The 27063-nt window shown below is 45.5% G+C and overlaps 2 protein-coding genes across 12 annotated transcripts; one reads left to right on the forward strand and one right to left on the reverse strand.

The window, feature by feature from the left end:
- The first annotated feature begins 3347 nt into the window (after positions 1 to 3347).
- Positions 3348 to 9452, forward strand: LOC149916782 (zinc finger CCCH domain-containing protein 11A-like). The gene is made up of 8 exons (XM_090145916.1): positions 3348 to 3899; positions 4166 to 4356; positions 4550 to 4598; positions 4951 to 5040; positions 5832 to 6332; positions 6728 to 6888; positions 7311 to 7378; positions 8141 to 9452. The coding sequence occupies exons 3-8, from the start codon at positions 4571 to 4573 to the stop codon at positions 9117 to 9119; spliced, it is 1827 nt and encodes a 608-aa protein (XP_090002042.1). The 5' UTR covers positions 3348 to 3899; positions 4166 to 4356; positions 4550 to 4570; the 3' UTR covers positions 9120 to 9452.
- An 822-nt stretch (positions 9453 to 10274) lies between these two features.
- Positions 10275 to 27048, reverse strand: RNF2 (ring finger protein 2). Of its 11 annotated transcripts, none has more exons than XM_031595509.2 (8): positions 26676 to 26753; positions 21109 to 21196; positions 17051 to 17139; positions 16688 to 16848; positions 15704 to 15919; positions 14662 to 14934; positions 13352 to 13523; positions 10275 to 12427 (listed from the first exon to the last, which is right to left on the reverse strand). In XM_031595509.2, the coding sequence occupies exons 3-8, from the start codon at positions 17135 to 17137 to the stop codon at positions 12326 to 12328; spliced, it is 1011 nt and encodes a 336-aa protein (XP_031451369.1). In that variant the 5' UTR covers positions 17138 to 17139; positions 21109 to 21196; positions 26676 to 26753; the 3' UTR covers positions 10275 to 12325. The 11 variants fall into 11 exon arrangements, with proteins under 11 accessions (XP_031451369.1, XP_090002044.1, XP_090002046.1 ...); XM_090145918.1 differs by lacking the exon at positions 21109 to 21196 and adding an exon at positions 22563 to 22728 and having other exon boundaries at positions 26676 to 26752; XM_090145920.1 differs by lacking the exon at positions 26676 to 26753 and adding an exon at positions 26273 to 26494.
- Between the last annotated feature and the right edge of the window lie 15 nt (positions 27049 to 27063).

A 27063-nucleotide genomic window follows, 5' to 3' on the forward strand; every position in this document is an offset into this window, starting at 1 on the left:
AGATGCATTTCTGTGAACACTGCAGATTGGTTTTCCTTAGTAGTGTGACAGATTTTGGAGACTGGAAGTATTGTTGGAGTCTCTGTACATCTTGGTGCTTCTCGTTTCTCAGTGACCCCAGAGAAGGCTGCTAAGCCTTCCACTGTTATGGGATTTCTCTGTGGTGTGAAGGATTTAGTCAGTTAGTGCTGTATTCTCTAAAGCACTGAAGGTCCTTGGTACCTTTGAAGGGAACCTGAGCTTTCTTCAAGAGCACTGGGGTTGGGTTAAGGCTCCACAGTGCCAGAGGGGATGCAAGGATGCGTGGAGGAAGAAGCTGCTCAGGAATGTTTCCCTGAGCATTATTCATGCTGTCTTGTTTCTCTCTCGGCTACTGCTCCAGCCCAGCCAGAGGGACACCAACAGGAAGGTTGGAGATTCATGATCCTTGAGGTCCCTTCCAACCCTGGCCATTCTGTGATTCTATGAGTTGTGCCGTTCTGAATTCACTGCAGGAATTTCAAATCACTGCAACAAAAGAAACAGCTTTCTGTACAGGTACATTGTTCTAAAGTAAATTAAAGCTGTATACAGAATGTCCCCTCTAAATTTCATTACTGTGTGCATGCCTACGGCTGTACTGTCTAATGTAGGCAGGGAGGGAGTGATGTTTTTTTCTGGTTAACTAAGCGATTTTGCCATTTCACTGTCTTACGGTGGACTTACTTCTGAGCTTTGATTCTATTCTAGAAGAGAGGGACATACTTATTAAATCTCTGACAGAACACAGCTAACGCGCTAGGTTTCACCAAGTTAGTTAGTTGAGCCAAGTGCTGTAACATCCTTAGAATTTTCAAGGGGCAGAATCAGTGTAGAAGTTGAGAGCTGGGACAAATGTCAGCACATTGCTGAAGAGCTGTGAGCCTTTATTTGCTGAGCACATGTACTCCACCTCTCTTCCATATTCAAAGGTTGCGATGGACTCTAGAGTTCAGCTGCACGGAGTTCAGACTGTGACGGTGCTCAGGGCCAAGCTCTCATCCCATTGTGCTGGCCTGGACCAAAGCACACGGATGTCAGCCACATCTGCTTGCCCTCATGTCTGGTGAAACACAGCTGCGGTAGTACTAACCACTCACACAAACAAAACTTGGTCAAAAGCTTTCTTTTACAGTTGATAAGTGGAATCAGTACTGGAATTTCCAGTAGCTCATTTGTAACATTTTTGCTTTTACAGTTAATGTATAGGAGGATTTTCATCACTACTGTGCTTGGGTACTGGAACTTATCCATAGGTAACACATGTCATGTAGGTGGGAAATAAAAAAAGAAAAAAGAAACAACACAAAAAATGAACATGGCTTAACAAGCCGAAGAAGCAAAGTCATCTTGAAAATAAAACAGTTGATACCATTTGTGAGTCACAGAGCAATCAACGGATTGATTAAACAACGACATTATACAGAATATTTAGACAAGATAAATATACTGTAAATTCACTAAACGTGAACAGGAAAATAAAAACTAAAGCAGAGCTCTGGGGATTCCCACTAGTGACTGGCTGCCAGCCTGATGTAACCCATCTACTATAAGCCTTTGGGCTCAACCCAGTCTTGTCCCTAGAGGGGACCCTTTCTGCTGACTAGAGAAGGCTGTCTTTTGGGAGCGTATTTTGGGTTAGTAAAGGTTAAGCAATAAGTTCCCCTTGAGCTAACAAGAGGTTAAACTAAGAAACGAATTCCCTAAGCTAAGCAATAAATTCCTCCTGAGTTAGCAAGAAGGGTTAAATTACGTGATGCGAATTTCTTTTGAGTTAGTAAAGCCAAGCGATGTTATACAGACCTGACTCGCGGAATCAAACTCTATAACCCAGAGTTAGGTTATAAAGCAGGTATGTTTTATTCAGCATTTGGTGCCAAGCTGGGTGCAAGGGGGATAGCTCCTCCGAACTTGCACACCGTAAGACAACAGCTTGGTACAGATATAGGCCAAACTAATACATAATCAGTGTTTTTCCCAGAATTCGTATACACATTCATTACATTTCTGAGAACCCATCAGCATATGGTCCTTCCCTCTTGCAAGTATGCCGTGGGCAGTGGGGGTGTCCTTCTGGTGGTCGTGGGATGAAGGCTAATTATCTTCAACCAAAGTAATCCAACCTGACCTGTTCTTTGTTTGATGAATCCAGTATGAGTTTAGCACTTGCTGCCTTCCAGGCTCCCACACCTGCATGAATAATGGCTAATAGGGGGTCAGAACTGATAAGGTGCTGCACATTTGCACTGAGACTGGAAGCCGCTTCCTTTGAATTTTTATTTTATTTTATTTTATTTTATTTTATTTTATTTTATTTTATTTTATTTTTTATTTTTTTATTTTTTCCCAGTGAAAATGGGTATTTGGACAACTTGTACCATTGGAACAGCAGCTTGCCAACATCAGGACTTCCTGCTGCTCTTCTGGAAAATGATTTGACTTGGTTTATACTGAGTGTTTACTCATGTTTCCCACATGGCAGGAGGCAGGAAATCTCTCAGCAGAAATATGCCCTCAGAAAGCTGGGTTTACAGAGGAGTTCTCCTGTGATACAAAAAGGTAAGTGAGTCAATAAGTTTCCCAGGAAAGGAAGCCTAGTTTCTTGTATGGGAGTAAGAGAGGGATCTCCTTGTAGCCGAAACAGCCTACCTTAGATCCTACTGCTGTACTTCTTTGAGAATAGGAACAATGCTGACAGCAAATTACAGGCATGAAAAAAGACTCCGAAAGGCGTAAGTGAAACATGGCTATAAGATCATTCCCTCTCTGTTGCATTTTTATCTTTACAGAAACTTTCCTTTTTCTCCTATTGCGAGTGGGAAGTAAAGGAGTTGCTGCTAAGTGAAGTGAAGGTTATTGTTAGCTGTCTATGGTATGATGCAGTAAAATGGAAGCAGAAGAGAGCTCAACCCAGGCTTGCGCTGAGTCCCCAGAGGTCCTGCTGTGGGCAGCTCACTTGTCCTCAAGGCTGGATGCTGCCTTTTGGCTGCATCCCTCCCTGCAGGCCACGGCCCAGCTCTCGGGAGCTCCCAGCTCTGCTGTGATGGCTCCAGGTGTCATGCCAGGCCCCCGGAGCATCTCTGAGAAGGGCTTTCCAGACGTCATGAGGGTGTCACACGCTCAAGTTGCCTGATGAAAGTTGCCATGGGACTGCTACGTCTTTGGAGCAGTGGAAGTGCGATATTTTTATTTTTAATTAACTTCCATGGGAAAGTTTTCTTTCTCTAGGGCTCCCTTGAATCATCCCTGTTTTCTTACAGTTTTTAACCTGCCACTCATTCCCATCTCCATCAGCACACAAACCGGTGGAATGCTTCCCCAGTGCAGAAACATACAGTGCTAGCCTGGTGTGGGAAAAGCTGAGATTGTAGGAGGAGCAATGGAAGTCCCAGGTGAGCGATAAGAAGGAAGGCAGATGGGAGGGGCTGAGGTGGAGAGTGCCCTAAACTCTCTGGAGAAAACAAAAGGCTATGACTACATATTCAGATTTCATCAGGCCTAGCTCTGGATCACCATGAGTTCGAGGCTGTGGATATTGCTGATTCTGAAAGTTTTTTTTATTTTTTTTATTCTTAAAATAACACACTTGGGTGTTCTTAGTGTTTCTTTCTCCCAGGTTGGATCAGGTGGGCGTGTCTTCCCTTCGATTATGGTGTAAGCACGGAACGGATGCGTACGGTTGCTTGGGTCACAGTCGTTGCTGGGATGGGAAGGCCTGGCCTACAGCTCGGTACCAGACCTGGTGCTCTGCTGTGCGTGCTGCACTCGCAGATTGAGCTCTGGGCCTTCCTTTGCGAAGATAACGCTGTGAGATCACGTTGGAAGCAGCGCTGTGCTGTGGACGTGAGCTGGTTGCAGCTTCGGCTGAGCGGGCTGAACAGGTGAGTTGAATTGGTCGCTGATGGATGCTGGAAGGTGTTTCAGGAGAAGAGCCAGGCTGGGGACCTTTTGGTCCTTGCGCTGCCCTTGCCACCTCCCAGCTGTCACTTCCACGATCCGCTGAAGGTTGCTTGAGAGTTGGGATAGTTCCTGTATGCAGCTGATGTCGAGGCATTTCCCCTCTCAAGAAACTAATCGAGCCAGAGGAGAAGGCAGGGAAAATGCTTATTGCTCATTATTGTTCACCTGTCGCTGCATTCTTTTCTAGGGTCCTGGATTTCCCTGATCAAGCCAGGAGAAGGCTTCCAGCCCAAGAAGGAGTGAAGGCAACTCCTTCCAGGAGTGGCAGAAGTCCCTGTGGAGAGATCCTTGAGAACCTGAGCTTGTTCCAGGAATTTCTCCAGCATAGCCAACCAGGGAGACGGTTCTTACTCCCCTTCCCCCTCCACATCTCGCAAGGTATGCTTGGGTGTCTGTTGCTTTGTTCTTCTTGCTTTTCTTTAGAGTTCAGGTGGGAAGGGTTGTGGAGGAGGATGCCTGCTGCTCTTTGGTTCACTTGGTAGCCACTTAGCTTCTGAGTTTGGTTCTAGGAATGAGACCTGATACCATGGTCGATTCTCAAGTTGTGCTCTTTCCTTGTTTGCTTTTTCAGATTCGACTGAATCGTGGTGAGATGGGGAGAAAACGGAAAGCCTCCGAAGGTAAGAACTACCTGTAATGTAGTGTTGGGGTGCCTTCATCCAAATATGACTGCATGAAGGGCATTTCTGATGTCTGAGAGAGGAAAATTGCAGTTCCGTGCCGGCTGCAGAAATGGCAAAATAATAATCAGCAGCCAAGGGGCACATTTAATAAAGTATGCTTGAGTATTGAAAGGTTGTGGTTGACAGTTCTGACATTACAGAATCACAGAATTGCCAGGGTTGGAAGGGACCTCAAGGATCATGAATCTCCAACCCCCCTGCCACACGCAGGGCCACCAACCATTCCACCTAATGCTTGTCCTCCAAAGAGCTGTTCTTCAAGTGTTCCTTGTTTTCTCTTTGTCTGAAGCTGACGGGAGTGGCATCCCAGTGAAGCGCAGCCTTGCTGAACGACTGGGGAAGAAGGTGGAGGTTGACAAAGCACCAACAAATGCTACAGGTACTGAGTGGGCATGGGAATTTGATGCACAGATTTCCTACTTAGGCTTTGCGTTTCTTCTTTCTCATGATTCTTCTCTTGGCATGTTGCTGGAGCTCTTACTGCGTGGGATTTGAAGTTACCTCTGCTGTTCTAGTTTGAAATGCGACCCCACAGTTGGCATTGATGCAGCCTCCCTCCTTTGTTCCCTTCAGTTTTGTAGTTGAAGTCCCCAGCTGCGGGAAGGAGAGGCTAGGATTGCCCTGTGGGCAGACTAGCACGTGGACAGACAATAACGGGACATTCCATATATCACACTTAATTCCATCAATTTATGAACATTTTCATAAAAACGCTCTAAAGATTGATTTAAAAGGAAAAACAAAAGCAACCTGGTTCTGTTTTCCTGGAGTGCTGAAACTCTTCTGGTGTCTGCTAGCAGAAGTGTGGTCTGGGGATGTGGTATTTTTCCACTTGCGCATCTTCTGTGAGCCCTCGAAAGGTGCAGTATGCTTAGGCACAGGTAGAACAGGAGCACTGCGAGGAGCAGGAGTCTGAGATGGTACTGGAGAGATGCAGTCAGAAAGGAACAGGATAGGTTAGCGATTTTGTGTGGCAACTCTTTCTGGACGGGGCTGGTCTTCAAAATGGTACAAGCAGCGCAGCAGAGGAGAGCGATTTGCAGAATGACGCTGTCCTGAGATGCATTTCTGTGAACACTGCAGATTGGTTTTCCTTAGTAGTGTGACAGATTTTGGAGACTGAAATTATTGTTGGAGTCTCTGTACATCTTGGTGCTTCTCGTTTCTCAGTGACCCCAGAGAAGGCTGCTAAGTCTACTGGAGAGATCCATGTGAAAACACTGGAGGAAATCCGCCGGGAGAAAGCGAATCGCCAAGGCGGAACTCCAGCTCAGCTGCAAGCTGAAGGGCAGCGTAAAAGCGAAGAGACACAACCTTCCCAGGCAGTTTGCATCTCAGCTTTCTCCCAAGCCCTGCCTCTAAGAAAACGCAGGCGATCAGAAGATGGGAAGCAAAATGCAGACGAGTTGCCTACCAAGAGAAGGGTTCAGGGTGACAACAATCTGCAAAGGATTCTCACTCCATCTGTTGCTGGCCAAGCGAAGTTGGAAGAGCCAGTGCGTAAAGTCAAGCCTTTGGAGGAAATCCATATCAAAACCCTGGAAGAAATCAAGAGGGAGAAGGCTCTGCGGATGCAGCAGAGGGAAGAAAGTGTGTCCGCTCCTCCAGCCCCATCTGCACCTGCCCCAGCCCCAGCACGGAGGAGATTGATCCGGACCCCAAAGCTAATAGGTAATAAGTTGCTTTAGTGCTTCCCTGGGGAAATGCTACCCCTATTAGCATATTGAGTTTGCATTGGGTTTGCTTCTTGTGCAGAAGATGAAAAAGTTCAAGGCTATAAAGTCCAGCTTTCTAGAGCATGTATTGACTTCTTAGAGTAAAGGCCAGTTTCTGTCCAAAAGAGCGGGGAATCAAACATCTCACTGTGAAGGTTAGATCAGGTTTGTAAAAAAAAATAATATGTAAATTTTAATGGATGAGAAGAGCTCAAATGCTGTGTAGATTGCACACTGCAGCCTTTGTCTCGATGTTGGACATGAGGACATAAACACACATAGGAAACAGAGGTAGTCATGGTTCTTGGTTTTTGCTGCTGAATAACGAGATTTTGTTTGTTTCTCTTCAAGCACCTGCAACAGAAGCAGTGACACAGGTGGAATGCAGCACATCAGTTCCAGAAGCTGCCTGCGCACCGCCTCAGAAGCGCCCAGCAGCTGAGATGTGTCACGGTGCTGTGAGTGCCACCGCTGATGGCACGGAGGAGCCTGCAGCTAAAAGTGCAGCTGTGGTAAGGACCGTGGCTGAAGCTGTCGTGCATCCCCAGCCGTAGTTTCTTGGGGAAATGCTGGAAGACTCAAAGGTTCCACAGGCCTTCTCTGTCCCTGGAAGCCAGGAGCTGCCTGCAGGATTCCTGCAGTAACCCTCCAGTGTTCATTAGAGAAATGGCGGCGTTCATGTAACACTCTGTGATTCCGCCCTTCTGGGATTTCTCTGTGGTGGGAAGGATTTAGTCAGTTAGTGCTGTGTTCTATAAAGCACTGAAGCTCCTTGGTAACCTTGAAGGGAACCTGAGCTTTCTTCAGGAGCGCTGGGGCTCTGCTTTTGGGGTAAGGCTCGGCAGTGCCAGAGGTGATGCAAGGATGCGTGGAGGAAGAAGTTGCTCAGGAATGTTTCCCTGTGCATCATTCCTGCTGTCTTGTTTCTCCCTAGGCTGCTGCTCCAGCCCTGCCAGAAGACACCCTGGTCACTGTACGTGAAGTAGAGACAGCCCCAAACAGGTGATGACCACAACTTGTTTTTTTTCTTAGTCACGATGTTTTCCATGATCTGTAAGTTCTTGCATGGCTTGGAAAACGGAAGGGTTTGATCTTATTGGTGCCAGCAATCGTCAAAGAAATTTGTCATCAGAAATAATGTCCCAACTGCTAGTAGATGCTTGTGTGTTTAGATTGTTTTCTTAGTGTTGGTAAGTGTTCAGAGCCTTCTTGGGTTCTGTGAATGCCTGAATGAAGATGAGGTGAAGTTCTTCCAGTTCCTTGTGAGGTGATAAATGAGGAGTGGGCAGCTATGCTTTTGGTGCTCACCAATGCCACCTCAGGAATCAGATACTTTGACAACGCTGCTAGAACAAAGAGAAGATGGGATGGATGGAGATCAGACTCCTGGCCTGGCAATCAGTCTCTGCTGAGCGTGTCATGAGAAAGAGACCTGTAGCAGTGAACACAGATATCTGTGGAGGTTGACTTCCAAACATTATTACAGTGCAACTAATGAAGGTGGCAGAGTGCCTCTGGCTACAGAAATTGGACCATGCTTGCTAGGCCCCAAGTGCTCTGTCTTCACAGATCAATTCCCACAGGAAATCATGCCCGCTTTTGGATTGGACCTGAACTGTAGCCCCAGGTTTAAGGAATGACAACCCCCATATTGGTAGGAGTTGTAGGAAAGGTTAACTACAGGATTTAGAGCTGGTCTTAGGAAAATGCTTCTCCAGTCAAGAAGTGTCATGTACTGATTTCTCTCTTCCTTGTTCTCCCAAGTCCTGACTTGCCTCTGGGATGCTGGGCAGAGTCTGTGACCCAGGCAGAGGACTCCAGTTCCACTTCCCCTCCTCCTGAAATAACAGCAAACACATGGCAGCTGTGCCTCACCGGGGCAGGGAAAGCACCCTTTGCTAAAGAAGATGGCCTGGAGGAGCCAATGCTGGAGCTCTCCAGTGGAGATCTGAAAGAAGTGGATTTGGAGCCAGAGGAGGATGTGGATGAACTCCTTCAGGAGCTCTCTGACGCGCCTCTGGGATGCAGGGCAGAGTCTGTGGCCCAGGCAGAGGAATCCAGCTCCGCTTCCCCCCCTCCTGAAATAACAGCAAAGACACAGCAGCTGTGCCCCACCGGAGCAGGGAAATCATCCTTTGCTGGAGAAGATGACCTGGAGGAGCTGGTGCTGGAGCTCTCAGATGATGACCTGGAAGGAGAAGTGGATTTGGAGCCAGAGGAAGATGAGGATGAACTTCTTCAGGAGCTCTCTGACACACCTCTGGGATGCTGTGCAGACTCTGTGGCCCAGGCAGAGGACTCCAGCTCCACTTCAGCTCCTCCTGAAATAACTGCAAAGACAGAGCAGCTGTGCTCCACCAGGGCAGGGAAAGCACCCTTTTCTGGAGAGGATGACCTGGAGGAGCTAATGCTGGAGCTCTCCGGTGGAGACCTGGAAGGAGAAGTGGATTTGGAGCCAGAGGAGGATGTGGATGAACTCCTTCAGGAGCTCTCTGACATGCCTCTGGGATGCTGTGCAGACTCTGTGGCCCAGGCAGAGGACTCCAGGTCCGCTTCTGCTCCTCCTGAAATAACAGCAAACACACAGCAGCTGTGCCCCACCGGGGCAGGGAAAGCACCCTTTGCTGAAGAGGATGACCTGGAGGAGCTAGTGCTAGAGCTCTCAGATGAAGATTTGGAAGAAGAAGTGGATTTGGAGCCAGAGGAAGATGAGGATGAACTCCTTCTGGACTCTCTGATATAATTGAGATCATAACCAATTAGTATTTTCATAGAATCATAGACTCAGAGAATGGCCTGGGTTGAAAAGAACCTCAAATATCATCTAGTTTCAACCCCCCTGCTGCATGCAGGGTTGCCAACCACTAGAGCAGGCTGCCCAGAGCCACATCCAGCCTGGCCTTGAATGCCTCCAGGGGTGGGGCATCCACAACCTCCTTGGGCAACCTGTTGCAGTGCGTCACCACCTTCTCTGTGAAAAACTTTGTCCTAGTGTCTAACCTAAACCTCCCCTGTCTTAGTTTTCAACCATCCCCCCTTGCCCTATCTCTATCCACCCATAATCTGCATTTTACTATCTATATTTTTTTATGTTAATTTTTTTTAATAAAAATTTTTATTTTTCTATACTCTGAGGCTGTACTTTTTCTTGCTGCTGCTTGGCAATTATTTTTTAATTATTTTCTCAAATTCTGGAGGTTTGTATGACTTCCAGTTAGCTCCTGGGATCCCTTTGTCACTCCAGTAATTCCGTTGTGTTCTGCCCCTTTCTATCCTGATGGCATCGCAGCATCCTGTGCACCAGCGTCCTCTGTCGCATTACGCTCCTGTGTTTCTGCCATGCCAGACCATCTAATCAACGCAATCCAATTAATCTGAATTTTGCTGCTAGGCAGGAAGGGAGTCTTTCTTTGTATTGCTGAAGTCCATCCACTATTTGTTCTTCTCCGTCTTTCCTGGCCGTTGCTACCGGTGAGCTGGCATTTGGTGATGGTGCATTCCGCGCCGCTTTTTGCCATATGGATTGTGTGCAGTTGATGCTATCTGGATTTTGTGGTTGCTGTTCAGGCTAATATTATGCACTGCCTCCAGCGCTGCTGGAGATACCGGATCCCCCTTTGCATGCTGTTTCTCTTGCCTGGCTGACATGTAACATCTTTCAGATGTGGAAGGAGTACTGGAATTTCCAGTAGCTCATTTGTAACATTTTTCTTTTACTGTTAATTTGTAAGAGGAATTTGATCACTACTGTGCTTGGATACTAAAGCTTACCTGTACCTAACATGTCATGTACTTGGAAGAAAAAAAGAAATCAGCAACAAAAAAAAAACCTACATGGCTTAACAAGGCAGTGCAGCAAAGTCATTTTGAAAACAGAATAGTTGATACCACTAGTGAGTCACAGTGCAATCAATGGTTTAATCAAACAACAACATTATATAGATTATTTAGACAACATAAATACTCCGTACATTCACTACAACATTAATAGGAAAATAAAAGCTTCACATTCTCCCATACAATCTAAAGAACTGGGCACAAAGTGACAGATTGTTCCTAAACAGACTGCTCAGCTTCAGTGACAGCTCTCCTGCTCAAGAGACTGATGTTACTTTTGCTGTTGCCCTTGGAAGGTGTGCTGCAACTCATCTAGAACTTTCTATGTAAATTTTAAAGCAATTCAAATGACAACACACCGAGCCCCTCTGGTTTCTAGTCAGCAGACATGCACTAATTCTCTGTATGATCCAACACTTCAACAGAAGGTAATGATTAATTAAATTTATCCCCCAGCCTTCTGGGGCCTGAATACTTCCATTCTACAGTCATGAAGAAACATGCCCTTCCAAGAGGCAACAATTACTCAAAGACGACTTGCGTAGCTTTCACGTGGGGATAAAGCTGATCTGAAGCAGCAGTCAGAACAAACACATATTTACAAATGTGAGTCTTGAAAGACTGAAGCAATACAAGGGTCCTTCCCGCCCAGGAGAGTCCCCAAGCAGCTGAATGCTAACGTACCACACTCCACATCTTCATTCTGACTGCAGGCAAGGGCACAGCAGCCATGCCAGACATGGTTGAGGATGTTGCTTCTCATTAATTTGATCAACTTTTTTGCTTCAAGCTTTAGGTGCAAATGTGTGGAGGCTTCCTCAGGAAGTCTTACAGTACAGTCAATCTCCCATAACACATTTCCAGTCAGACAGAATGCTAAAGGCAAAGCAACCCCCATTGACATGACCACAATGTCCAGTGCCAGGGAAGAGAAGTTTAACATGCACGTGAACAGCAGCTACTGGCCTTCACACAACAACCTACTGCCAAGTTTTAAAACTTGAACCTAAATTTAAGACACTAAATGGTAAACTTTGTCAAGTACTAAAATTTTCTTCCAAAGTGCTATGCCACATTTGTTAAAGCTATGCCAAAAAAAAAAAAAAGTAATCTTAGAGCAGCTTATGGTTGAGGTCCTTCCTACTCAAACTGAAGCTGAGATAAGCTCACAGCTGGGTAGCAAGAATTCTGTAAAGCAAAATATTTCACTTCATGTCATTCGCATTATGTCAGTGTGCTGGAATTTAAGGAATTTGCTTTCAAAAGACATTTAAGACGATTCTTTACAGCAAGTTCTGATACATTCTCAATGAAAAACTGTTATTATATTGAACAGAGTAGGGCTGCAAAACTTCCATAAGATTTTGACTAAGTTTGTGAGGACAGGATTACCACTGCAACAGGAGTCAGATGGCAAACTGCAGTGTGAACCAAGATTGGAATTTCTACAGAGAGAAGGGTTTGGGGTTTAGTTGGCTTTGTTTTGACTGTTAAAAGGCAAACCAACCTCAGGAATCACCTTGCACTGAAGCTCAGTAAGTAGCAAGGTTTTTAAAGTGTCCATTTTCTCACTATAGCTGTATTTGTTTTTTGTTTTTTTGTTTTTTTAAAGACTGAATAATTCATCTTTCCTAGGGAATGAGATCTCCTCTAGTTGCAAGACTATCAGAAATCAATTTTCTACCATCTTTTATATGGATAACCATTAGCAAATTACAACATTTAACACATTCCTTGGCATACATTACTATTGAATAGACTGACTTAGCCATCCAATGCTCAGTACTTCACAGAGGCTACTATAACTGTGTCAAATGTATTAGAAATCCAGATTTACCTGGATAAAATTAAGACATTCCAAACTGGAACACTCATTCAGTTATCACACACTGGGAACAAAAGCATGTCAAGCACTAGAGAAAAACAACCAAAAAAAGTCTAAATTAAATACAGTCAAGAATACTGTCTAATCATATTAATAAGTATACTGAGAGAGCCCGAAGGCATCACATATGTATTGCCCATACAGATAATGACGGTGCTTTCTTTTAATATTAAAGAAGTCAGAGCTATAAAAAGAGAGTTAGTCCCATCTCAGTTTTCCAACACAGCTTATTTATGTTCCTTCGTTGGTGCATAGTACAGTTCCATAGGTTTGTTCACTTTCCAGTATTTCTCACTGACCAGCTCCAAGGAGAATGACCCATTTAATACCTAGAAGAAAACATCAGAACAGATGTGAGAAGACCTGATAGTGTGCACAGGCAGCAATCTATCCACAACTACTGACTTAAAGAAGTCACTGATTATGTGGAACAAGTTACTGACTAAACACTCACGGTCAAAAAGCAGTAAAATGAGCTATTTCAGAATCCTGTCAATCTCACTAAAACAGCACGAAAAACAGCTTTGCTAATTGCACACAAACTGCATACAGTTGTAAATAAAGTGAACTTTATGTTTCCTCTGTATGTAAACAGAGAGAGTAACAGGTGTATTGACACCAGAATAATCTTTGCTTTTTTTCTAAAGGCTACTCTATCATCATGTTTGAACACTGTGCAAAACAGACTGTCATGTATGTAACACTGGTATATCTCTTAAACAGAAGTTTTATTTTATTCAGAAAAAATGCCCAAGTATAAAGCTAAGCTCAGAGGTTAATCCAAGTGCAATACTACCTTCTCGTTTAGTCTCCCCTTTAGAGAGGAGGGATTCTTCCCTATCTAAAGCTCACAGTAGACTTTTTACACTGGAGTAAAAGAAGATTATACTGCAGTAGAGTCCACTCAATAGACATCTCCTGCTTCTAGGCAGTGCTCTTCAAAGAGCACTCAGGTGAAGTAGTGCTTTTTCCTCTCCAATTTTAATTGTAAAATGAAAGGTCAGGTCCTCACCTGAAGGAAGTCAGCTAATAGTTGCTGGCATCAGTAATTTGTATGCCTTCTTTTTCTATTAATCAAGCTTCCACTACATGCATTTTTCTACAAAACAAACTATCTGCTTCTGAATGAGCAATCTGGTGCCATGAATTTTATTCCTATGTCAACTCAAGAGAAGTCCAACTGCATGGATTCTAATTATATCTGTATCAGAGGCATACTGATGCTCAGTTTTCCTCTTAAAGCTTCCACTTACAGTGAACTGCCCATTGGCAGTAGCTATGTAAATAGTATATTGCTTCTCACTGGCCGTGTCAAGATTCATCTGGTTTGATTCTCCTTTGCTCCGAAGCTCTTCCAGAGCCAATCTCACAGCTAGGTACTTGGACAAGTGATCAACAGTAGCATTGCCTGAGGTCTTGATGTATCTGCAACAGCAACCACAAAGATAATCAGGTGTTCATATTAGAGATATAGGACAAAGACACCTGGAACTCTCCCAGACATTAAGCATCACATGTGAAAAGGCCTGTAAAGACAGTTCACAAATAAGAGTACCGATTGCTTTTGCCCTAGACACGCACACAGCTTAACAAATTACACTGTTCCAAAGAGTTCTTGCATCTTTTTCACTCTCCTACCTCAGGCCCTCCTGCTCTTAGTAGTGTGAAGACAGTGCTGCCTGGTCATGTGCTTGAAATGAAAAACCTGCTAATAGACTGTCAAGCAGTTTGAGCAACCACTCACACTGGCTGAAATCTTCTGAGCCTGGATGCAGCCTGAAGCCCTGGGACAGAAATCTGCAAGGTGTGAAGGTGTGAGAGCGATGCATGCACCGCCCTCTGCTCCTTGTAAAGGTACTCTTCTTTACTGCCTCATTACCTGCTCTTCTTTATGCAAAAATTCCAACCTGACACAAATGCTGCAGGAGCCTGCCCCAGAAGCTTTGCTTTCTCTTTGTCTTTCAGAATAACTCCCAGAACTCCCTTGGAATTCCAAACCAAAAAGAAGAGTTGGATGAAGCTTATATTTAGTAATATATTTACTGACACTACAGAGAAATGTCTCATCAGAAGAGAAAGCCAGGAAGAGATCTGAGGAAACTTCACAAGATTGCTCATTGCTGCAATCCAAAATTCACAGTCTGTGCTCACAATGGATGATGGAAAAATGCCAGGCAAAGCTTGCAGCCTACAAATCATACTGACACAAGGCTGCTCCAAAAAATCACTGACACTCACACAAGACTTGTTTATTCGCAGAGAATCTTATTATAAGTAGATGTTATACCATCATTCTGGTATCTTCTGTGAACTGCAAGAAACTCTTAAAACCATCTTCATCCCTGACCAAAGGCCTAAAACAGTTTGTTACTGTAACACTGTACAGAAACAAGTTGAGCAGTAGCATCTATCTGACCTGCAATAAGAAGGATGGTATGTTCAAACCAAGGTGGTTCAACCAAAGCAAACTGATTTTTAAAAGCCAGCCCCAAGAAGTTATAAATAGAAAATAGAAACAGCAGGAATTAAAACAGAATATACAAAGAAGAATAAAGCCATTTACCTCGTCTGTGCACTGTCGTCATTCTCCATGAGGGTAGGATGAGGCCTGAAGACTAATTCTATTTCACTGGCACCATCCAGTACGGGGTCTATGGCCACAGCCGTGTTGTTATTGTCCAGTTCTAGCCCAGAATCATCTGATGTTTTGGTCCTCTTGTTACTAGGCCCTGCTTCCTGATTGCTGTGTGTTGAGGCATTGCTACAGTGTGAACTGTCACCATTATCTTCTGCTCCACTGCCATTCTCAATCTGTTGTTTCTTGCCCCTCTGTAACCTGGTGACAAATAGGTAGAAATAAACACTAAACCTCACTCAGAACTCATCCAACCTGTACAACATCTCTCCTCTCAGTCAAGCCAGAAGCCTGACATAACATGAACCATGCATTCACAAACATGAAACATTCCAGAGATACTTAGACTTAAAAAATAACACACATCCTATCTTACAAAAAGATACCCATATACAAAACTGCATATTTTTCCCTATTCCTCAAATGCATTTTAGGCATGTTGTAAGATCATCTTAAACTTCATTCAGTTAATTGTACCCCTTACACAAAACAGAAAAGTATTTTAATCAAAATATGAATTCATTTGTGATTTAGAACAAGCACATTTTATCAGAACAAAGTTTGGGGTCTCCTTCCCAACTCCTCCCTACAGCCTTCTCCTCCCCAGTCTCAACAAGCTTTTCTTCACAGAGAGGTGCTCCAGCCCACTGAGCATCTTTGTGGCCCTCCAACAGCTTCACATCTTTCTTGTGCTGGGAGCCCCTGGCAGTACTCCAGATGGGGTCTAATGAATGATCCTGTAAATTGGTAACACAGCAAGTGTCTGCCAGTAAAGCTGCAAGGAGTGACACGAAGTTTCCTATTTACTAATAAAACAATGAAACTATTAACATTTTTTAAACAAAAATTGAAAGCTACTTTGGAAGCCTTCAGAGAAGGAGAGAAGAATCCCTTGCTATAGAGAGAGTGAGGAGGTGGCATATTCCTAGCATTAAGGGAGACAATGTGAACAAATTAAGTGACTACGTACCTGTTCATAGCCTGAATCTTTAGTCCTTCTTCAATGCTGTGACTTAAAGCTTGCTGGTTATTGTGTTTACTGATTCTTGCTAGCACTCTCTCCTGATGTGCTTCATATTCATCACGGCTTGGATAAATTTTACTGATGAGAGCATCAAAATTAGGATCAGGTCGCAGCGATCTTTTTGACACCAGCTTTTTACGACACGTGGGACATTCTTTGTTGCTAGATATGAATAAGGAGAGGGAACAATATTAAGTCTCTGGCAGTGACAGAAGTCAGTCTTAACGCTGCAATTCTTAGAGAAAGCACCCATCATGACTCAGCTTTACAATAAATCTGGAATGGGATGGGGCTTCTATCTTTTGACAAATCAGATAGCTCAAGATACTTAAACAAAACATTAAAAAAAAAAAAAGGAAAAAAGCCAAACATCTCCTTGCTATAGTTTTTAAAGTATATTTATTTAAGGTATGTTTTTTGGCTGAAGAATCAAGGAGTTCTATACTACAATTTTTTCCCCTTAATCTTCTGGCTTTATTTTTACTTAGAAATGTTTCTATTTCTAATGGAAATTATATTGAAAGGTATAGTCCTTCATAGGACCTGCAGAACAAAACAAAGATAAAGGAACCCATTTTGGAGTTCAAGCACTAATTTCTGTGAAAACTAAAACTCAGTCTTGCCCTTCCCAACATTCTGTTCTAAATTAATTAATTTATTAGGTTCACATGTTTTTTGTTTTTCTTGTAAAAGGAAGAGGCCTCAGTAACAAAAATATCAGTGATTTCTTTACTGAGGACAGTTTTTCTTGTTTCTCTTTAATGAGAAAAGTCTTTCTGGTAATTACTCAACAGAATTTCCATAGGCACAGTGAATTCAGTGTGAACACTGCAGTGATGGCCATCCTCAGAAACAGCAGAGCCCAGGGCTTAAAGGATCACATTTTCATCAGAAGGGAAATCCCTTTTCCCTGTCCTGCTATTTCCATACCCGCTCCTGAGGGCTGTAATGATACAGTCAGCACAGAAACGATGCAAACACTCTTTTGTCGTCATGGTATTTTTTAACATATCCAAACAAATGGGACACATGAGTTCGCTGTGCAGGCTCCTGGGTGACACCACGATTTCCAAGCCATCGGTGATCGCTTCCTGGTGTAAAACAAAGTAAAAGTTCTTTAAGGAAATTTCACACAGAGACTGCATGTGTTATTACCTTTAGACAAAGACATAAGAATACAGCAAGGAATGTATTCAGCCACATCAGGAAAGGAAAACCATAGACCTCAAGTTCCTAAAGGTATCAAATAAAGACCAAACTCTGCCCGAAGGCCAGTTCTTCAGCACACGTTACCTGAGGTGTTCTTTGCAACTCGTACAAGCTGAGCTCCCAGGTCTTGCTTAAAGGCTGCGTCCCATTGGTCTGCACAGCTTGAGACATGGCTGGAAGCAGAAGAGAACAAAATGGTATGGTCAGGTACACCTGGCTCCAGAACCTGCTCCCCTCTCTCCCAAGTGATTTGTTCCCCAGGGCTCCAGCCCCTGCAGCCTTAGTGCCCACAGTACAGAAACGCAGCAAGAAACCACTGAGTCACTGCAATTCCCTGTCACTGCCCCACTCTAGAGACAGTGAGGGAACTCCCCAGCTATGAGTATTTTGCAAAACTCCATTCAGGCTGTTAAGCAGAGGTGAGATAGAAATGAAAGGCCCAGAGCGTGGGCTTGGCACAGGGGTGGCACCAGCAGCCTGCACAGCATACATTCTCACATATATGCACTCCAGTCAAATAAGTTTCTCTTACTGTCTTTTTATTTAAAGCTAGGCTTGTATTTCCAAACCCTTAGAATCCACATGTGGCTGCTGATTTGATTTGCATCTAGCAGGCATGTTATAATCTAGTTTCAAATTCATCAAGTTCTACAGGAAAAGAGTCAACCTCTCTTACTTTCTAAGCTTTAATTAAGAGCAAGTAAAGCAGCTCCGCAAAGATTATTGTATCTGTTCTTCTCCAAGCTCACAAATTAGTTTTCTCACCTTACAGAAAAAAAGACCCAAACCAGAAATAAAGCCTGACATAAAGTAGGCATGATCATTGCTTTGTAAAGAGATGTGCTGGGGCACACCAGAAAAGCTTGCTTCAAACATCACACAGCTCCACAGCAGCAAAGAACTCCTTGCAGTGGCCCACAGCAGAGATCTCCACATGCACAAGCACATCCTGCCCAAACCCAAGCACTCATGCTTGTTAGCATGATGGCTGTTCCAGCACCAGGCTACCAGCCAAAATACCAGCCTGGAGAACAAGCACGTTAACATTACTGCAACACACAGGAGGCCACGCTGCAGGAGACACAGTACAAGTGTCATGATATATAATCAATAGGCTTTATTCTAAAAGCTTCTCATCTCAGATGCAGTGTGCTTAATTCTCATCCTAAAGCATGCAGCACTTTGGGATTGCAAGAGGAATAATACTGGCCTTAAAGCTAGCTGAAAGCAGAGAGATCCATATGGCCCTCTTGGACACTACTGAACACTTCCTCTGCCTGTGGAACACAGCGTCGAGATCAGAACACAGTGGAAACAGGGTTAATTCACAGAGGCTGAAAGGCGAAGTAAGAAGAACCTCATCATATCTCATGAATAAGAGGAGACTTGGTAGCATTCTTCCTGCTCCCATACTTCTTATAATCTGTTTCCAAATCCATACTGGCCCTGACAAATGCAGCTGAATGAGGTTTGACTTCTTTTCCCGATGACACTGTTGAACATCAGTTTGGAACACACTGCTTCTCACTGCCACAATCTCACTGCAGCGGCACCAACAGCTGGCACCTATGTAAAGGATCAAGCTTCACCAACTCCACATTCTGACCTAAAATTGCCTTGACCATGCAAGCACAACCTGGCAGGCTCAGAACCACAGCCACCAAGCTCTCCTTTAGATCTGCTCATGACTGGCCGATCTCTGAGCACTGACCATAGAAGGGAGGGATGTCATCCAAAGGGACCTGGACAGGCTTAAAAAGTGGGCCCACAGGAACCAAATGAGGTTCAACGTGGCCAAGTGCAAGGTGCTGCACTTGGGTCAGGGCAATCCTGGATACGTGTACAAACTGGCAGAAGAATTCTTTTAGAGAAGTCCTGCACAGAAGGACTTGGGGCTCCTGGTGGACGTAAAGCTGGACATGAGCCAGCGGTGTTCATTTGCAGCCAGGATGGCCAATTGCTTCCTGGGCTGCATCAACAGAGCAGTGGCTGGAGGTAGGGAGGAGACTGTTCTCTTCTGCTCTGCCCTTGTGACACCCCATCTGCACTACTGTGTCCAAGCCTGTGGCCCCCAGCACAAGAAGGATGCAGAATTGTTGAGTGGGTCCAGAGGAGGACCATGAAGAGATCAGAGGGCTGGAGCACCTCTCCTATGGAGAAGGTTTGAAGGAGCTGGACTTGTTTAGCTTGGAGCATTGTGGCCTTCCAGCACTTGAAGGGAGCTTATAAGCAGGAGGGAGGAGCAGCTTTTTACATGGCCTAATAGTGACAGGACAAGAGGGAATGGCTTTAAACTAAAAGAGGGAAGATTCAGGTTAGATATTAGGAAAAAAATTCTTTACTCAGAGGTGAAGTGCTGGCACAGGCTGCCCAGAGAGGCTGTGGATGCCCCATTCCTGGAGGCGTTCAAGGCCAGGCAGGATGGGGCCCTGGGCATTCTGCTGTTGTTACTGGCAACTCTGCCCAAGGAAGGGGTTTGGATATCAATGATCTTTAAGGTCCCTTCCAACTCAAGCCATTCTATGAGCCCCTCCACTCTATTTAGAACAAGGGCAGAAATTCCTCTCTGCCAGCTGACCCCCAACACAGCAGTACCATTCATATTTTTGTCTAAGTGAAAAATGAGCACCAGAACACCATACAAACATTTTCCAAGAATACACTGTCTCTCCCCTTCACGTACATTTCAAGTGGCCAATAGCATCCAAGAATGCCCTGGGTTTTAAGCAGAGCAGCCCTCTCCTTCAGAGCTTAGACTGACAGACTTGTAACTCTTAGAACAGAGCTGTAGATGCTGATGGATTGGCAGTCAGACTGCAAATTCATGAGGATGAAAATTTGAGAAGATATAAAGGCACCTACAGAATGCAAAAGGAATGTTATCAGGTGAATCGATTCAGCTGCTCTCACAGAACACTGGAAAGATACACTCATAGGCTAATTTCAGAGCTGTCACCAGACAATGATCAATTAATATGCCACAGTAAAAAAAAAAAAAAGGAGCAGTGAGCTCCTTTGTAGATGCCCACAACAAGCAAAAAATGAGAGTTTTGCAGCGCTTAGGCAAAGCTGGAGTTTAAAATACTTTTGTACACTGACTAGAATTCTATCACCTTCAAAGCATAAGTCAGAGTCAACTAAAAGCCTATTAAAGATGCCAAACTAACACAAACCATGAAGCAATTACATGCTTTAAAAGTCATATCTGATAAGAATCAACAAGTACTTGCACTATGCTTTCCACCCTTATATGTCAGCCTGCAAACAAGCATGTCTTTGCACTTTGCTTGTGGGGCAGAACCTATGAATTAGAACAATAAAGGCTACACCTTGTTGTTACGTACTCCATGAAAGAGACAAAAGCAGCACACAAGTAACTCCTTGGGCAACAGCGCTGCTGCCAAATGAGAAATCCATCATTTTCTGATGGACATTTTTGTCATAGCACCATCCCTGGATCCCATGTTGGACTTTAGAAATGCATCTCCACAGCCACCTGCACCACCACAACCCCATCGAGCACCTCCATGCTTCCACCTCTCCTCAAACCTTCCTGAAGTAGCAAAGATGGTGTCAGCCCAGAAGGAAACCTTGCCCACCGTGGGTTCCACTGCTGCCATTATGCTCTTCCCAGACAACTGAATAATGGTGCAGCCACTACGACAACCAACATAATCCCATCTTAACAATGCTTCCACCTGGTTCCCTGCCATCCAGCTTTCTTAGTTTACTCACAGAAGTAAATAAAGAGATGAAAGCATTTAAGTGCTTTCAAGTACATTTACAATACCAGCCTGTCCTGTATGAAAATATTACAGATTTTATTTGTAGTACAGTGAATACACATTCTAAGAAGTCAGAAGCATGCATTTCTACAGTTTGCTTGAAATCACAGGGTCTTTAAGACATTTTATGGGGTTCTCTCGTTTGCTCCTCAGTTGCTCAAAATGTGGAAGCCACAGGAAAGGCCACCCTAGGAAGGTTCAGATGTGCTCCTTCTGTTCCGCTACTTTCAATGACAAAGTTTGAATCAGGAACAGATTAGATCACATGAGGTGCTCTTTGAACACACTCAGCATTGGAAGTACATAAAGATTAGGGAAGCTATGGTTATTCCCAAAGCAAGAATTACAAAGCCCTACCTTTTTAGGCAGTCCAAAGAAAAATCCAAAGCTGTCAGCCTGCGGGGAGCAGCTAGCAGGCACACCACCTCATTTCTGCCCTACAGAACTGCCAGTCAAGAAAAAGAAATAAGTCATAATTAATTCAAGACAACGGACTCAAAGGCATCCCAGAGTAGCCACAAAGCCAAGAAAGGCAGAGAAATCCAAGGCACAGCACTACAGAAAGTTTCCAAGTCTGACTGTGCCCCGCAATAACACCACTCAGTTTTTAGTTTTCTCAGTAACAAGTTCCAAATCCCCATTTTCCCATCACCTATCCTATAAACTCAACAGCCATTTCTCATCAACATAAGATAATCCTACTAGCAATAACTGACACAGTGTCATTAAGAAACCCACAGCAGGCTCCCTGTCAGACGACATCTGAGAAATACCAGCATTTCTGAAATGCACAGCTTGCTAGCAGAGGGCATTTCACAGCTTCTTCGTCATATTTTTTTCTCCTGAAGAAGAAAGTGAGTTGCCTGGTGCCTTAAGACATGGTATCTTCCAGTTAGTTGCCATTCACCATTTACCGGCACTGAAATGAACTGATCCACAGAGCACAGCAGCATCTCCAATCTGGCTGTCAAGCTGCTCATTCTGGCCTAAGGAAACATTTGTGCTATGACCCCATCTAAACTAGCTGCTATCTACTTTTACACCTAAGGAACAATCCAGTGAAGCTCGTGCTAGTAGAAGTGACCAAAAAAGAGACAATCCTCCCATGCTAGATGCCAGAGCATAAAAAATAAAAAATAAATAATTAAAAAGCAACAAATGAAAAATTTTGGTCATTGTCACAGCTGTTTTGTCACAGTCTGAAGAACAATCACAGGCTGGATATGACAGAAGTATATGATTTAAAGTCAGTGTTTCTCAGTGTATTTACAGCAAGAGAGTAAAACAAAGCATAAGCACTGCATGTCTGTGTACATTGCTCTTACACAGATGACACTCCAGTTCCAGTCTATTCTGATGTACTCTGTATTCCTTGCCAGAGGCATCAGTTGCCATTTCATGCTGCCTCATGGATCACCTTGTTATTGTCTATAGCCTCAATCCTTAGTGTGAATATTATTTACATCTGTTCTACACCTTCTTGAACATGTGCTGAGGTATAAACACTGCAGTACACAAGGTGACCATTTCCAGAGAGCTCTCTGCACCTTATCAGTTGCCCCCAGATAGTGCAGAACTCACTGGGACACCTATCTCTCTCTGGCTGCCATACCTACAAATGCTTAAATTCATCATATTGCAAACCCAAGCTATTTATTAACTAAAAAGCTTGAGTCTTCTCTATTTTGGAGGGATTAAGTAAAAATTAATGTGGTACAAAATAATAATAAAAGTCTACACCACCCAATGTCTTAATGCAACAGGTAATAAGATTATTCAGACCATTACAGCTGAAACAAACTGATACTTACCCTTTACACACCATTTATATCTTGTCCAATGTGAGCAACAAAATACCATCTAACACAAGTGCCTTCAGCAAGGATGGAAAAATGGAGCTGTGTTCCTTTCACTGCTGATGTGAGCCAATAAATCGGACAGGCACTTGACCTCAAAGACATCAAGCGTGCCAAAAACCTTTACCAACAATTGATATAAGAAGAAAAACAGTCATTACCAAGGTGTAATTTAGCACCTCATTATTTCCACACTGATAAGAACGTCTATTTTTAATGCTGCTAACACAACCACAGTGCAGTGGCCCTCAGAGTCTGCAGCAGAAGACAGCCTTTACATGCATGCAATTCTATCAAAACAGCACACATCCTGCTACGGTGGATGTACCCCTGGCCACAGAACTCTGCTTCATAGCTTTCATTTTACGGTGCTTTCTAACCCTTGCAGCACTGCTGGCACATTTTATGAGTTTAACCAATTTCTTGCTCACTCCCTTGAAATAACAGCCGCAGAAAGGGAGAACTGGCCACCCCATATGCTAAGGGTTAAGCTCAACAATTTCAATAGCCCTGTTGTTTGCCCCTTACTTTGCTGTACGTTTTAATAGAAATCCCATGAACATGCTAACACCACAGTTCAAACAAACTTTCCCATCTCCACAAGCAAGGTCTCCAGAAAACCACTCAGCTGTTTTCTACTGAGCAAGCAAACCAAGTTTTGGTGATGCTAACAAACACGGATTGAATTTCACTTTGCAGTGCAGGCCCCCAGACTACACCTCCTGCCTGAGGGAAGCATGGCCAGAGCTTCCAGACTCCTTCCTCACCATCAGAATGCTGTTTGGTGCCCTCAGCATCCAGACCTGGACTCTGCGCTACTGTGAACACGAGCAAAGCCTTCAAAGGACAACAAGAAGAAGTAGTGTGATATATTACTTCCACATTTCATTTGTTAGAGAATTCACCCATTCACCACAGTGGCTGCCCTGGCTATTGCAGGAGCCAAGGCAGAAGGCTCACACCAGCAAAGTGCTCACACCTGGAAATGACTACACCAGAGTCTGACTGCAGTGATTTGGAAGCCAGGTCTTCTCCCACTTCCACTAAGAAACCAGTGCAATTTGATTTCTTCCCTATTTGCAATTTCAACAACAGAAAACACAGACGCCTGTTCAGCCACTCCTTCAGCAGGCCGTTCTGCCCCAGGGCACAGGTCCACGCTGCTGCAAGTAACTCTGCACAGGCTCGAGACAAACATGCCATAAATGAGACATGCTGGCACAGGCTCGAGACAAACATGCCATAAATGAGACATGCTGCTTTCCCTGAGCCTCTGGGACCACACAGAGTCAGCCACCTGGTATCCTTCTCTTTGGCATACAACATAGCTACTATCCATCACATTACATTAATAAAATGGCAGAAAGTCACAGATTTCTGATGAGTTCACGTTGTGGGAGAAATTTTGAGAATATCAGGTCAAGGAATATGCTTGTTTTTCAGTTCTTCCAGGGATATGTTTGTTAGCCACAAGGAACTGCTCACCCATTTAGCAGTCAGGGAAGCTAATCACAACTAATAGCGACCTAATTTCCTGGGTAACAACAAAAGATGGCTTCCTCTACTTGGTTGTTAATAAACAGAAAATAAACCCCCTACAACCTTTGAGAGACAAAAAAAGAGTCCAGCAATCCCACACATGATTGACCTACAATAGATGCACAGAAACCACATTGTAACACTGGCATGCAGCTTTCCTCGGAAGCTGGGTGACAGCTAACAAGTTATTTCTCTCTCAAATAAAGCTCTCTATTTTATAAACAGTAGTACAAGAGCAATACTTACACAATTTAAATCCAGTAAACATCCAAAATAGTTTACTTTTATACCTGTGCAGAGGTGGTGCAGAATAAGGAACAGATCAGATTTTCAGTTAGTTGGCAGAATGCTGCTGTCAGCTCCCTGCTGCCTGGGAGAGCTCTCCCTCTCACGAGAGGGGGAAGGCAGACAGTAATTCCTAAAATACTTCCCCGTCGCAACAAGTCTGAACAGCTCCACAATACTGAACTCTGCTCATTCCTCAGGAAATGAAGAATTTGAGGCCACTTATCTTCACCAACAAGGTTCAGCAATGTCCATTCTCCAACCTCTTTCTTTGTATCGTTGCTAAACTGCTGTTCTATCAGTAAAAATAGGTAAAGGGCATTTAAGTAACAATGAAAAAGCATGGGGGAAAGAAAGAGAAATGTTTAAGAGAAGCTGAAGAAATCTGTGCATCCCAAAAGCTGCTTCATGTTTAAAACAGACAACTGTGCTACAGATACCCACCACACTGCTGTTTCATGACAAAAAAAGACTCAAAAGCACCAGAACTCTGCACTGGTCACCAAAGATGCCCAAGCAAGTCCCACTGCTCCACGCATTGCCAGACATCCCCCTAGAACATACAGAGGTACTGATGAAGTAACTGCATAACTGCATCCTGCTGTTATGGAGGTGAGTGCAGAAAATGAGGCATTTCTTAACCATCACTCCCAGAGCCAATCACAGAATCATAGGATGGCCTGGGTTGAAAAGGACCTCAAAGATCATCCAACTCCCTGCAGGGTCACCAACCAGCAGACCAGGCTGCCCAGAGCCACATCCAGCCTGGCCTTGAATACCTGCAGGGATGGGGCATCCACAGCCTCCTTGAGCAACCTGTTCCACTGCCTCACCACCCTCTGTGTGAAAACGACCTCTAAGGAAGCCCTGGGATTACTTGAGTCCCAGCAGTGAAGCCTGATGAAGACACAAAGCTTGGTACTGATAGTGCAGATACAGCCAACATTCGTGTGGTAATAATTCCTCCCACCTGGAAGGACTGACAGCGCTGATCCCTCACACGGCGTATTTCCAAATATATATATGTATATATACACACCAGATTCTGCTCAGCCCTGTCCTCAAACCAAACCTCTGTCACAGCTGACAAGCTCTGACATGGAAGAACGTCAAACCCTCTCGTTACAAAAGTTTCTTAACGAAGACACAGGCGAACACAAACGACAGCACCTCTTGAGGGCACCCGTACGACAAACCAATTCCTCAGCACTGACCGAACGGCACGTTTGATTAAACAGCTCCCCACACCAGCCGGTTTTTCCCTAAAAGCCCGCATGCAACACACAGCTACCACACAGATAGAGCCGCATTCCGATTTATCAGCGCGAAATGCTGCATTTCACCAGTCGAGCCGGTCACAACAGCTTACGGCCAACATCCCACACGCGGCTCAGCGCCCGTTTCACACACGGCGCGCTGCAGGGCAGCACCGGAGGGCCCGGGCTCTGCAGGTCCCGTAAGCGCAGGCTTCGCGGAGACAAAAGGGCGGCGGGCAGAGCCGCACGGCACGCACCGATAACGCGATAAGGGGCCGGGGCTGCCGGCTGCGGCTCTGCGTGACGTCGTGACACGGCCCGGGCGGCTCTCCTCTGCTCCGTCAGCGGGTGCCGGGGATCCGTCCCGGCAGCGCCGATCCCCGCCCTGCCGCCGCCCCGCGTCACCCGGGGCAAAGCGGAGGGGCCGAGCCCGAGCGGCCCCGAGCGCAGATCGCCGCAGGAGCCCTGCCTCAGAGCGGAGCCCGGCCCCGCGGCTGTGGGTTGAGGCAGCTCCCGGCCGCCCCCAGCAGCAGCGCCAGCCTTCTCCCCTCCCTCCGTCCTTCCCGCCCGCCGCCCCGCGCTCACCGCCGCCGACCTCCCGCCTCGAGCTGCCGCCGTTCGCTCCCACCGGCGGAGGAGCCGCAGCCCCGGCAGCACAATATGGCGAGCGGCAGCTCCGCAATGGAGCTCGGGAAATAGAGGGGAGTTACATATTCATGGCCGGGGCTGGGCAGGGGGAGCGCGGCCGGAGCTGCGGGCGCGGGGCCGCTCGTTGCTCTCCTCGCCCGGCGGGGAGCCGCTTTCCCCACCTCCCCCCCCCACCGCGCCCAGCTGAGCTGGGCGCCCACCGCCGCCCTCTGCGTGCCCGCCCAGCCTCGGGCTGCCGCCTGCCTGCCCGCCCGCCTGCCTGCCTGCCCTGTGAGGAGCGCGGGCGCGGTGGGTCCCTGCCCGCTGAGGGAACGCCCGCCGCCCCCGGTGGTCTTCAAACCTGGAAGTGCCCCTTCAGCGGCACCGGGTGCTTCAGACCCGCTGAGAGGCAGCGAGACGAAACGAGCGGCTGTCCCCGTGCTCTATACGTTGAGAAGACAGCTGTTGGCACCTCGGGGCGCGTTACCGTTAACTTTAGCACGGCTGGGATGCTAGCGGGTGGCTCTGGTTTGGCTTTTGTCGCTCCTTGCAACGCTTCTGTTACTTTTCAGAAGTTCTGGCACGTACCGGGATCCTCTTCGTAGTTCTACATCTCTGGTATCGCTCGTGCAACCGAGCCACGCAGCACCATGTCGGAGATCCCCGCAGGAACGCGGTCAGGAGCCAGCAGTGCCATCGCTGTGCTCTCTGCAGGGCAGATCTCCACCCTGAACCTCAGACGGATTCAG

This window comes from Phasianus colchicus, chromosome 9 (assembly GCF_987193195.1).
Source record: "Phasianus colchicus chromosome 9, bPhaCol1.hap1.1, whole genome shotgun sequence".
NCBI lineage: Eukaryota > Metazoa > Chordata > Aves > Galliformes > Phasianidae > Phasianus > Phasianus colchicus.

Bases quoted from the DNA above. Each gene is read 5' to 3' on its own strand.
- LOC149916782 (XM_090145916.1), top strand. From the start codon at position 4,571: ATGGGGAGAAAACGGAAAGCCTCCGAAG. The intron at 4,599-4,950 runs GTAAGAACTACC...CTTTGTCTGAAG, and splicing joins AAAACGGAAAGCCTCCGAAG to CTGACGGGAGTGGCATCCCA. The intron at 6,333-6,727 runs GTAATAAGTTGC...TTTCTCTTCAAG, and splicing joins CCGGACCCCAAAGCTAATAG to CACCTGCAACAGAAGCAGTG.
- RNF2 (XM_090145918.1), bottom strand. From the start codon at position 22,611: ATGGTATTTTGTTGCTCACATTGGACAAGATATAAATGGTGTGTAAAG. The intron at 15,920-16,687 runs GTATGGAAATAG...ATTCATATCTAG, and splicing joins ATTACAGCCCTCAGGAGCGG to CAACAAAGAATGTCCCACGT. The intron at 13,524-14,661 runs GTAAATGGCTTT...TTGCTGTTGCAG, and splicing joins GACGACAGTGCACAGACGAG to ATACATCAAGACCTCAGGCA.